Source organism: Ostrea edulis, chromosome 2 (genome assembly GCF_947568905.1).
Source record: "Ostrea edulis chromosome 2, xbOstEdul1.1, whole genome shotgun sequence".
In the NCBI taxonomy this organism is placed as follows: domain Eukaryota; kingdom Metazoa; phylum Mollusca; class Bivalvia; order Ostreida; family Ostreidae; genus Ostrea; species Ostrea edulis.
In genome coordinates, this window is record NC_079165.1 from 82,434,455 (window position 1) to 82,447,888 (window position 13,434).

Genomic DNA, 13,434 nt, shown 5'->3' on the forward strand with positions numbered 1-13,434 from the left:
AATAACATTCTTGACATTCTTGAAATCCATGAATTCAATTAGCAAAATGTGATTATTTATAGTAACAATTATGTGAATCTTAGACAAGTATTTACTCTCTAATAACAGAAAAAATCACCAGAATTGTCCAGGTGAGGAGTCTGAGGTACGCAATGGGTATATCTAAAGTGCTAAATTTAACATGACAAAAGGGGTACATGAAGGGATAAGTTATAGTGATGGAATGTGAGTGTGATATAAACATCCAAATATGAAGCAGATGTGAAGGACGCTCTGGTGTCATTTATGTCAATTTCCCTGGGATACAATGTATATCGAATCGATCTATGACGGCGGGCGTGACCGGTCGACAGAGGATGCTTACTCCTCCTAGGCACCTGATCCCACCTCTGGTGTGTCCAGGGGTCCGTGTTTGCCCAACTATCTATTTTGTATTGCTTATAGGAGTTATGAGATTAATCACTGTTCGTTATCTTCACCTTGCATTACAAAGTGTTGAAAAGAAAGGGAACAGTAAATATGAATTGAATAATCAAATTCCGTCTTTGCCAAGATCTTCTAAATTATTGTTGTAAAAATAAGCCTTACAAACAAAGACTATTGTTTCAAGCTTTTCCTCGGCTGGAAGCGGTACATATTCCTCGTGGAACCTATCTAAACTTTTCACCATTTCTAGTTTATGAAACACATGGCAGAGTGTACACGATTTTGCTGTTACTTGTCTAATCTTAGACATACACAAAGTCTTCACCTAAAGCGTTTTGCCAACAAGTATTCACCAAAATACAGTTGCATTTGAATTGATAGACATTCAAACGTTCTTGAGAACCCTCTGTACACTAAGCAGAAAAGCATTTTGGACAACTAGAATAATGTGTTTTTAAAGGTATGTATAAAGAAGTAACCCATTATATGCTTATTATAAGGTACGAGAATTTACCCCATTACTAAGTTAGAGAAGTGTATAATCAATCAGAAAATTGTTCGTTGAAAGCAACCTATGTTGTTTACTTAAGTATTTCTGGATTCATAATAAAAAATACACTCCATGGGAGAAGAACTGGTGTTATGTATAGCTTTACTTCGGCAATGATAATATACACTCCATGGGAGAAGAACTGGTGTTGTGTACAGCTTTACTTCGGCAATGATAATATGATAACAACGAAACGAATAACGATTGACGTCAGGTCTGAATAACGATTGACGTCAGGTCTCCTTCTTCTTGGTGGGTTTTCTTTTATTACATTTTCGGCGTCCTTTTCCCCCTTGAATAAAAAAAATGTATGAAGTTAAAAATATCCATAGAGACTACTGATTTGTAGGAAAAGGATATCATCTTGTACTTTATTACATTCAATGCATGATTTTATGCATAAAAAGTGTCTGATCAATGGTGCTTTGAAATCAATTATGAAATGTATAATACACCGTGGTAAGAAAAACATATTGCCAGAGAGCTCTGTCAATTTTATCTAAAAACAATACGTTTGGCAGTTGTCATTCTTAGCCCAAGTTCAGACTTTTGCAAACTACATAGATGAAGGGAATTCAATTGCTTTGAATTATATTATCTATTATGCTTTGCAGGAAGGTATCATTATATTTTTAGATTATAAAAACATAAATGAGATCTACATGAAGAATGCACAAATTGTTATATCATATGAGAAAACAATGACGGTAATATGATGTACTCTAATTTTTCAATCTGAAAATCGAAATCTGACGTCCTTTTGCATAATTCTGATTAGCAAACTACATGAACGAATCAAATGCAATCTACATGAGCGGATCAAATGCACACTAAATGAGCGGATTAAATGCAAAGTACACGTGGGGATCAAATTATCGATAGAATTCAGACTGCCAACTTTGGGAAATTTAAATGGCATGTTTTTGTTTTTTTTATTATTTATTTTTCATTATTACATCCATACCAAATGCTTTATTCGTATGCCAAACAATATTTGTTTTAAGTACATAAAAAGCTCCAAAACTAAGGAAACCACCTTTAATTTGCATAAGTAACAGAATATATATATATATATATATATATATATATATATATATATATAAACCACAGAGATAGCAATGAACTCTTAAATGAACATAACTGCCCTAAGTCAAGAAATATTTAATATAAAACACAGAAAATCTCACTTTATTTGGATACCCACTTTCGCCCCTACCCGGGGTTGAACTCACGACCTGCGGAACCAAATTTGGTTCCGCTGGTCGTGAGTTCAACCCCGGGTAGGGGCGGAAGTGGGTATCCAAATAAAGTGAAATTTTCTGTGATATAGATCTATATATAATTCTACCTTCCCTTTTGTAGGCCACGCTAGATTCCCTCTCTTAATTTTCTTTGGAAGATTTGTATTGCGAAAATAGAGGCCAATGTGCAAAACATGAAAATAAGAAAATTCGGTCCATTCTTTATCATTTTTTTTTAGGTTAGATATAAGTATTTATCATTCTTCTTTGTAGAATAATACGAAATGTTTTCATATATTTTCGTTATAATGATCTAAGTTATCAATACAACCTGTCATTCGGTAAAATGCTGTCTGACATGTTTCATAGCAGTTGTGGTCGTTCTTTACACATTGATTTTGACTATGGATTACTCCGTTTACCTGATCGAGATATGGGGCTCAAGGCGGGTATGACCGGTCGACGGGGGGGGGGGGGGGGGGGGGGGTTTGCTTCTCCTAGGCACATGATCCACCTTTGGTGTGTCCAGGGTCCGTGTTTGCCCTACTCTCTATTTTGTATTCCTTATGGGAATTTTGAGATTGATCACTGTTCGATATCTTCACCTTTTCATAATATTAGTACTTTAGTTGTGAATTGGTGCAAATCTCGTATATATGTAAAGATCTACGAACAAAATAATACAATTCAAGACGTCCAATAGATGATTCGTCCTTAAATCAAACATGGTATTGATCTGGAAATGTTGAAAAGATAGAATACAGTTTCATCTTCATGCTGGAAGCTGGAATGAGGTCAAGATAGTAAAAAGAGACAGAGTGAATTGGAGAGAGATGCTCAAGTACTAAGTAAGTTCATTTTCATAGTAGCTTACCTTTCCTATCACATTTTCTAGAGCCAGATTTGATCAATGAAAACTGCAGTTTGTCATAACTGATGATGTCATCACACAATGATCCAAAGTTTTGACCAGTTTTATTCATCACTGTACGAAATAAGAGGCATCTGCTCGTTACTGCATTCGTTATGATGTTAGTCAAGTCCAAGTTCATAGTTATTAAATAATACCACTTACGGTATTTAATGGATACCGATCATATTTCATTATCTAGTAAATGGATGGTGGGACTTTTGTAATCATGGTATCATTTTAAAGGGTACAGCAAAATGAAAATAATCCATTAAAGGAATTTTCAGAATTTTGTTTACTACTTGATTTATTTCACCTAGAATTTTACATTAAAGGGACTGACTCACGATTTTCCCCAAAATTTTGTTTTTCACTTTTAATGACCAGAGTCTACTGCCTAATGTGTTCAAATGATTTCACATAAAAATTAAGGTTATACATTATCACAGAAGTTCATTTTAGAGAGTTCATTATTTGTTTTGTAAATAAAGATTGCAGTATGTTATTGTTTACGAAATTTGCAGAAGAAATGGATATCGATCTAAGTTTATTATATCTTTCACATTTCAAGCTTTCTTCGGGTAAAATGTGTCATCTAAAAGTTAAAATTTGTGATCATGCAAAATTAAGATGCTTTATATTACAAAATTGATATTTCCCTGGTTTGTTTGTTTACATAAAAAGACTCGAGTCTTTGTTTACATAACACAGATTTAAGGCTAAAATATTGCTTTTATTCTTGCATTCATCAGGTCAAAATATTGGCTGACAACATTAAATGAGTTATATTTTTAATGTTTCACATCAAAAATAAAAAAAATGTTTTGTTCAAAAATCGTGAACCAGTCCCTTTATTAAAGTATATGGGTAGAGCATGATTTGATAAAATATTTTAAAAAGAAATATTTTCATGCAAATCTCTTAGTAAAAAGTTGCATTCACTTTCTCTTGATGAAAATATGAAATAAAAGTATTCATTTACCGCACATATTTTTAGAAAATTAGATTTTTCTTATATTTACCAAGGGCGAATAACTTTTCAAAATAGTGCAGAAGGTCAGCTTAGAACTAATCTTTTTTTTTTTTTTTTTTTTTTTTTTTCATCTACTTCACTTTCATCATTGTTTGACAATAAACATTTATGTTGATTTAAATCATTCAAAATTGTTCATTTATCATTTCGTAAAATGAGCAATTTCACCTTTTTAGTGATGCATTCAAAATAAAGATATTCTTACGTTTCAGACACATGACGAATCCCTTGGTCCTGGCGGTGAAGGGGAAATTGGATTTAGAGTGGAAATAGATATCAAAATAGGAAATGTTTGTAATGCTTATTGCTAGAGTGCATTGCTTTGTTATGTTTATCCTTTCGTTATACATGATGTACAGGCTGTCCGAGGCCGAGTGAATGTCCAAATAGGAAACGGAGAGAACAATTTGTTGTCCAATGTCCTCCCTCTTCATGCTAAATCGGAGTCTGTGGATGGGGGAATCGGTCAAATATTTGTAATTCCACGGAAAATGTCGATGACTTCTCACAATAAAGGTTGTGTTGGGAAGATGTTTTATTTTACCAAAAGCCAAAGTTTTCTTTGTTATCAAATCAAAAATTTCTGTTGCTGCAAAATAAAATGAATAAAATGGCCTAATTAATATTGGATCGTTTCACCCTATCTAAACAAGAACACGTAAATTTTGTAGGTAAAATAGACATTAAATCTGAAAACAGCAAGCAACGACCTCCATTTTTATCGACAATATATTACCAATTCATCACTTTGCAATACTAGTATAGTTTTGTGGTTTGCAATATGCATGTACTTCTTCATATCAGATGACAACTCGGTTCCTATTCAATCAACAAACATTTTGTTTTGTAATTTTGAAATAAGAATGTGAAAAAGCTTCTAATCACCGTTTTGAATACACGGGCCCTTAACGACCTTAATAGAATTTATTTTGCGGTAGCAGCCAGTCACCATGGACCTCTTCTGCAGTTTTACTTTGCATCGGTTTCGCCAGGTACATCCATACTTCTGAGCCAGAAGGTCTGGGGATTGACCTTCACAATTCGTGCAGTCCTCACCATAGAAACCCACCAGTTCAGGCATGAAAATTTTCCCGCCATTTGTACAAACCAGTTTAAGTATATGACGACGTCTGAAGTTCCTGCAGGTATCGTTCTTTTCACCTGGAAAGTATACCTCCATCAGAATGTATAATGTTGACATAGATCTTATTGAAAGTATAAGCAAATAACGATATGTGCAATTATTTGGTTACACCTTACCTTCATATTCATGCTACTCACTCGAAGTTCTACTATTTCAAGTATCAGTGTACAATTAGATGGTATATATCTTACTTACATTTGCCAGAGGAAGTGCAGAAAACGGTAAGAAAGAAAATCACAATCAATTTGTCAATGATAGGCATGACTTCAACCTTTAGCTGATTCCCGGCTTCCTACGGCATAATTATAACCCTACAGAACGTGGCTACCCTTGTTGCCTGATACAATGGCATGTTCGCGTCATTAAAATTCTTTCAAGGCTGCTTGCTATTTTTGACTTCAATGTCTTATTGAACTCGATGTTCTGTATGCATTTTGCGTTTTTAAACCATTGAAACTTTGATTTATGTAAGACAAAATGTTATCTTTTTCCACAATGCAGCCTGTTTGAATTATGACTTAACTCTTGGCATTTTGACGATGTTTTGTTTTTTTTTTTTTCAAACCTTGATCTACATTTTACTCCTTATCTCTCTGAACATAGAAATGTTTTGTGCAGGCGTTGGTGAACATGAAAGGAGTGCTTGTATATTTGATATTGTCATCTTTGGCCATTATCTTGTTGACAGGTAAGACTTTAAAAGCATGCAAATAGTTAACCATGTACACTCTAAGCTTTCTGAATATACAACCAGTGAAAACTTATCAGATTTTTAGATAAAAGCGAAACACTTTAACACATGCTCTCTCTTTCCATTTATTTCTTTTCTCTCTTCTAATATGTTTCTGTAACTATATATATTTCAAATACTTGACCAAAAGCTTGAGATCAATATACATGATTTCATTTTCATTCACCCTAAGTTACTTTAGTCAATGATTAAACACACTAATCCCAAAATTTTCTCATAACTTGAGATCAATATATGCTGTTATTGCACACCTTCACCTTAGATGCCAATATTGATAAATTCTCGTCTGTTTTGGAGTAGTTTGAGTGAAAAGGGATATAATTTAACAACTAAATACTTTAGCTATATAATAAAAGGGTTATTGAACTTATATAGGTGAATATTGGCACTCGTTGGCTGTCAAAATGCACTCGCAAGCTCGTGCATTTTGACAGCCAACTCGTGCCAATATTCACCAATATAAGTTCAATAACCCTATAGTACATGATTTCATTTTTATTCAATCCTAGATTACTTTAGTAAATGATTAAACACACTAATCCCACTTTTTTCGCATAGCTTGAAATCAATCTATACATGATTTCTTTTTAATTCAATCCGAAGTTGCTTTAGTAAATGATTGCATACACTAATCCCACGTTTTCCCTTGTAGCGGATGGTAAGGAATGGTGCGTGGACACACGACACAATATAACAGACTGTCACGAGTTGAATTTGTTCTGCAAAGAGGGTTATGTAATATCGAAAATAGAATTGTTTGCCGGTAATGAAGACTGCAATCTCCGTTCCAGATGTAAGGGTCTTTCCCCTGTCACTCAATCAGATGCCATGTCATGTTACTGGAAACAAAACTGTTCCGTAAAAATTCCGGCTCAGAGAATGGTATTCTTTCATAATACCATAACGCCATTCAAACAAAAAGCTAGTTGTTTTGTAACACCAAAGTCATTCCACGTAACCCGACTTTCATGTACCAACCTAAAAACATCAGATGTTAGAAATATTTGTCCACAAAACGGGAAGTCAGTAGTTTCAGTGGAGAAAAGGGGTCCCAGTATGGGGATTATAAGAAGCCATGATTTGTGGCCCTGGAACTACCCAGAAAACCAGACAAGCTGCAGCCTGACGTTCGCATATCCTCTGTCGCCTAAAATGTCGTATTCCACTCGTTTAACTATCGCTAACTTGGACATTAATGCAAACCACCATTTATTTGTAACGAAAGGAAAAAGAAAAGAGGTGAAAGAAGATGTGAAGAAGACTTGTAACATTCGTATTCGACATATTAAATCCAATGTCAAGATAGCATTTGTAACCAACTCGCAAAATCCTACCTCATCAGGAAAGGGGTTTGTGATCTGTTATCGACGTACGTGTATTGGATCTGAACTTCAAGAACAATTTCGAATTCAAAATTTATTTAGTATCATCCATTATTTGTGTTAAAAATCTTCTACAAACTTTACTTGCATAAAGTTAAATCCCAATCTATTTTCTAATTTTATTCTTTCTCAATTTAGAAGAAATGAAAAGGAAAAGGGGGAAGGGTAAAAAGAAAGGACGTACTAAAAAAACACGGAATAAAAGGACGAAAAATAAAAGGAAGGGTAGACAATCCAGGGCAAAGAGAAAAGCAAGAAACAGGAAAAACGCGTGTGAATCTGTCATGGAGCCCATGGATCTGAATGACGACACAATACGGCTTCAGGGTAAGAGTCAAAGGAACGAATTCAAGATTTCGTTTTTTAAAAAATATCTTCGCTAAAATTTTATTACATATTCTGCGATTCAAAGGAGGAGAAATATACCTTTCTTGTAGAAATGTTAGTAAAATCACAAAACTTAAAACATGCTGCTTCGCTTACTGATGCGAACACGTGTTATGCATTTTGGAAGTTTATTGAATATTCAAAATTTGAATTTTTTGTAGACGATGGAAAATGTACTCGTTGATATCATTGCATATGATTGTGTGCGATACGTTCGAATTGGAGAGATTATATAACAGTCATCGTAACATTACATCAGAGTGCTTTAAGGAAAGAGAATGGAAATCTGTAAATAGATGAACTGCATTTATTAGCAATCCTCTATGCAATAGCACTTGAGGTTTTTAAAAATAAAGTTGGTAGTTTTTTTTTTTTTAAAGAAATGAAGATAAAATATTGAATTATTCAAGCCCGAGTGGATATCGATTATTTGAAGCACCCAAAGAACATTTTAACATAATTAGCATTTTAAACCTTTACTTTATGTATTTTACATCATGTGTATTGATGTTAAGAGAGCTAGATAATTTTGTGCTCGTATATTTACTCTGTTTTCTACATGTCAACACAATGATTTGGGAGAAAATATTTCATTCAGTTGAATAATGTCCTCTTTTTAGCAGGAAATTCTACGGGCTATGGATGTCAATCAACAGACGACGAGTATCACTACTTCAGCTTTTGATGATTGTATATTTTAAATCAGAAATAAATATGATATTTTCACAACAATGTATTTCCCTTGGAAATTCATAGTACGTTTCCTCATCTAGTACAGTAGGTGTGGTCGTTTTTTTATGTAAACGATATAATTTAAACAAAAATAAAGCATGTAATTTTTCCTTGTAAAAACAAGAAAGTCAACAGATTGATAATGCTTCATTTGTGTGGTATTTAGTTTTGTATCAGTAAACACGGACGCTAGCATGCAAATATAGGAATTTCCCATACTTATAAAACACCCACATGTTCACGACGAGGACACCGAGTGCACCGGATTCCTACATTCTGGTAAAATGAATACTAACAATCCACACACTGTATAGTTTCAGAAAGTGACAAATCTCACAATATCTGTAAGGGACGCTGATGTTATGTTCCCATTTCTTTTTATCTGCTCTTTTCACAATTTTATACATAGAGATAACATTCAATTCAGCACAAAGTACATTCACTAGACGTTGTTCATAATTGTACTAAACAGGTGTCCTTCTGTACTTTAATAAACTTAACTGGTATCTACAATTTGATTACATGTACTTACATTCTAATAGAGATTGTAAGTTGTATTACCAGACATCAGTCTCATAGACTTACAAAAATAAAGATCTGTCCAACTTAGGTTTCCATGTATTGCAAAATTGTTCAAACATATCGTTTGAGCAATAAATTTTCTACTTCACAAATGGAATGCTAAGACTGCCATGAGGGGAGTCATAGTGTTTATTCCTCGTCGTGGAACAGGACCTTATAGGGCCGTGTCATACATCTATTGGTTCCAATACGAATTTTCTACGGGTGATGGCAATTATTTTTTAATCGAAGGTATCACCAGCTTCATCAACAGTGTGACCCGCGCAGTGCCATCAACAGTGTGACCCGCGCAGTGCCATCAACAGTGTGACCCGCGCAGTGCCATCAACAGTGTGACCCGCGCAGTGCCATCGACAGTCTGACCGCGTAGTGCCACCAACAGTCTGACCGCGCAGTGTCATCAGCAGTCTGACCCGCACAGTGCCATCAGCAGTCTGACCCGCGCAGTGCCATCAACAGTCTGACCTGTGCGGTGCCATCAAAAGCTCTTTCCATGCGTGAGATATGTCGACATGAACATTACTCCATTCCTAATTAGCTAAAACTGCAGGCTATTAGCTTATAAACTTTCAAGTTTTGAAATAGGCTTATCACTTTGTATCATAACGTTTGACTCAATCCAACACGGGTTTACTATTAAAATGATTATAATGTATATACATCTGTACACTGTTAAAAGGGTACCGAAGTTGTGTGGATACTATGCGACGTCCTTCCGGTGCCTCTAAATAGCACAATATGTTGAAGTCATATATCGGAATATAGGGTGCCAAACGGCAATCGGACGTAATTTTTGTCGATGACGTGCCTATTGACTTTTGACCATGTCTTATAATGTCTACGACGAATCGGGAGTGTTTGGTTTCACGTCACACAGAAATGAAAGGATATCAAGGCGGTTGCAGAATAGTTATGGCACCCTAACGAATGCCTCGATATTTTGTCACAAAATGCGACAAGGTTGAACCATATTATCCCGAATTGGATATAAATAACTGAACTTAAACATCTTTATAGGTCATACATAGTTTTACGGGCCGTAAGCCCCAAACCGGTTGAGGTAGTGAGTTCGGACCCTGCCAGTGCCATGACCGCGTCAAACATAGGTAGTGATTGCTTCTTCACCAAACGCTTGGCTTTCAAAAGTGAGAATCATGGGTCTTTCAGGTATGGCCTAAAAACCGGAGGTCCCGTGTCGCGGCAGGCGTTAGCACGATAACGAGCGATAAGCATAGGTCTAAATTTGTGGTATACTTCACCTACAGTTGGTGACATCTCAATAAGAGTGAAAAATTCTCGGCGGCACATAAAACAACCAACCAACCCCAGACATTCAAATACAGTCCATTAAGCACTCCATGCGAAAGGCGTTCTATATTTCCTTGCAGATCTATAGAGGATCCTTGTCATCCATGTTAATTTTATCACAACAGGTGTGACACAGGGTTCTATTTTAGATCCTTTATTGTTTCTATTATACCGAGCGAAGTTCGAACGGACCACGAAGCAAGGCTCTAAAGGTAACACGTATGTAAAAGGAAAAACTCAAAATCAGCAAAAGGAAGATATCATCTCTACATACGTTCAATGAAATTTTCATGATCCACATGGGCGCCGCCATTTTTATTCATTAGTTACCTCAACAATTATTCGTGTTTTAATTTTGATTGCCGAAAATACAAGACTATGGCTTGTAATTTGTAACTGAAATGCTCACTTTGTTCAAAATGAATAGTATAATTATTTTTAAAGCAGTTTTTAGCAAACTATCAAAAAGAAAAACAGTTATACGACTAAACAAATGAAGGAGTTCATGAGCCTCTATCTATTAGATAAAAATATATAGTATATACAAACGCTTACCTTTTAACTACTTTGAATTTCGTCAGTTAAATTTGTTTATTTTCAATTGCATTTAAATTACAAACGAGATGTATTGTTGTTGTCTATAATGGTTTGGGTTCAAAGACAAAACAGCGAAGTTAAATGTGACGTTATATTCCCCGCCTTAAAAAAAACAGGCGGATCATGTAGTTCTCCTCATACATCCTCTTTTTATATTTAGATGTTACTGGGTGTTTAGCACAAGGTGAATTTTATAGACTATGAATGTTTTCAAGAGAATGGTTATTTCTAGTTCTAATATTTACCGTACTTAATTACTATATAAATAATTATCACTTGGCCGCACCAAAGACCATTTCATGCTTCGCTCGGTCCAACGGTCACACCGTATATACATTTTACATCAATGGTTTATTGTTGACTGTTGAACATTGTAAAGAAAAGGTGAGGATAACGAACAGTGATCTATCTTATAACTCTTAAAAAGAATACAAAATTAATAGTTAGGCAAACACGGACCCCCGGATATACCAAGGGTGGGATCAAGTGTATAGGAGGAGTAAGCATCTCCTGTCGACCAATCACATCCGTCTTGAGCCCTATATATTGATCAGGTAAACGGGGGAAACCGTATTCAATATCAGTATGTAAAGAGCAGCCTAACAATTGGCATGAAGCGCGTCAGACAACATTAGACCCATGACAAGTTGTTTTGGCAAACTAGATCGTTATAACGACGACATAATTTGTGAAATACTGACTTTAATTAAACCCCTGCACCATCAACTTGTTTGTCAGTAGCCTGCCTCGATTTAAAAACTGATCATACGGAGAACAAGCTCTTGCGTATCGAATATGTTGAGATGTTTGCTGATAACACCACGATACATATCCATGGAAATAACGTCATATGTAGAAGCACTTCTTAGACAGGACATGCACAATATTCAACATTAGTGTTCACAAAATCAGATGATTTTGAATATTAATAAAACAACGTGAATGCTAATGGGAACACAAAAAAATCCAAAATACATAACCTTAATCTTCACCTTGAACTTTTCGGTCATTTCCATAAAAAATGAAGAAAGTATTAGGTGTTCACGTTAATCTTACACAATCCCTGTCATGTCTCATGCTATTCACTCTACGGAAAAAATTCTCTTATGAACCAGATAGCTCTTCTATATAATAATGCCTTTATTTACCATCAAAGTTATATTGTAAATACATGAGGGGTAACTCTCTGGAGTCATACATGGATAGATTTTACAAACTTCAGAAACGATCAGCTAGGATTACGTATATTGAATGCAAAATATGATGCATCTCAAATGCCTTTATTTGATATGAATTACTTTAGTTACAAAAAAGCCTTCTATTGTTCAAAGTTTCCCATGCTATGTCTACAGATTATATTCATGGTCTTTTTCTTTTGCAGAGTTCTTAATCATATATGTTAATTCACAACTTCCAAAGCACAAAACATTTTAAACATTTCAAAATTCTCTACAATATTAAAGAGTCGTGGATTATTAGTGTAAGAGAATCCCAAGTGTAGCTCTACATGACTTATAATTCTATTGTCCAACGCGTAGCTCTACATGACTACAATAATTCTATATACGTACAAAGTGTAGCTCTACATGACTATTATAATTTTATATACCTACAAAGCGTAGCTCTACATGACTACAATAATTCTATATACCTACAAAGCGTAGCTCTACATGACTACTATAATTCCATATACGTACAAAGTGTAGCTCTACATGACTACTATAATTTTATATACGTACAAAGCGTAGCTCTACATGACTACAATAATTCTATATACGTACAAAGCGTAGCTCTACATGACTACAATAATTCTATATACGTACAAAGCGTAGCTCTACATGACTATTATAATTCTATATACCTACAAAGCGTAGTTTTACATGACTACAATAATTCTGTATACGTACAAAGCGTAGCTCTACTTGACTACAATAATTCTATATACGTACAAAGCGTAGCTCTAAATGACTACTATAATTCTATATACGTAAAAAGCGTAGCTCTACATGACTATTATAATTTTATATATGTACAAAGCGTAGCTCTACATGACTACAATAATTCTATATATGTACAAAGCGTAGCTCTATATGACTACTATAATTCTATATATGTACAAAGCGTAGCTCTAAATGACTATTATAATTCTATATATGTACAAAGCGTAGCTCTATATGACTATTATAATTTTATATACGTACAAAGCGTAGCTCTACATGACTATTATAATTCTATATACCTACAAAGCATAGCTCTACTTGACTACAATAGTTCTATATACGTACAAAGCGTAACTCTAAATGACTACTATAATTATATATACGTACAAAGCGTAGCTCTACATGACTATTATAATTCTATATATGTACAAAGCGTAGCTCTATATGACTA

General features: G+C 34.6%; 2 protein-coding genes across 6 annotated transcripts; one reads left to right on the forward strand and one right to left on the reverse strand.

Annotated features, from left to right (window-relative positions):
• Positions 1-19: 19 nt before the first annotated feature.
• On the reverse strand, positions 20-5,585 carry LOC125681901 (uncharacterized). The gene is made up of 5 exons (XM_048922156.2): positions 5,500-5,585; positions 5,046-5,321; positions 4,366-4,749; positions 3,092-3,202; positions 20-1,268 (listed from the first exon to the last, which is right to left on the reverse strand). The coding sequence occupies exons 1-5, from the start codon at positions 5,564-5,566 to the stop codon at positions 1,210-1,212; spliced, it is 897 nt and encodes a 298-aa protein (XP_048778113.2). The 5' UTR covers positions 5,567-5,585; the 3' UTR covers positions 20-1,209.
• Positions 4,214-9,784, forward strand: LOC125681900 (uncharacterized). 5 transcript variants are annotated; one of them, XR_007372354.2, is made up of 5 exons: positions 5,671-5,992; positions 6,708-7,424; positions 7,576-7,764; positions 7,986-8,112; positions 8,445-8,556. XR_007372354.2 is itself a non-coding variant. In XM_048922152.2 (4 exons), exons 1-4 carry the CDS (start codon positions 5,935-5,937, stop codon positions 8,507-8,509), a joined length of 1,029 nt encoding a protein of 342 aa, XP_048778109.2. In that variant the 5' UTR covers positions 4,214-5,934; the 3' UTR covers positions 8,510-8,556. The 5 variants fall into 5 exon arrangements, 4 of the variants coding, with proteins under 4 accessions (XP_048778109.2, XP_048778112.2, XP_048778110.2 ...); XM_048922152.2 differs by lacking the exon at positions 7,986-8,112 and having other exon boundaries at positions 4,214-5,992; XM_048922155.2 differs by lacking the exons at positions 7,986-8,112; positions 8,445-8,556 and adding an exon at positions 9,370-9,784.
• The last annotated feature ends 3,650 nt before the right edge of the window (positions 9,785-13,434 follow it).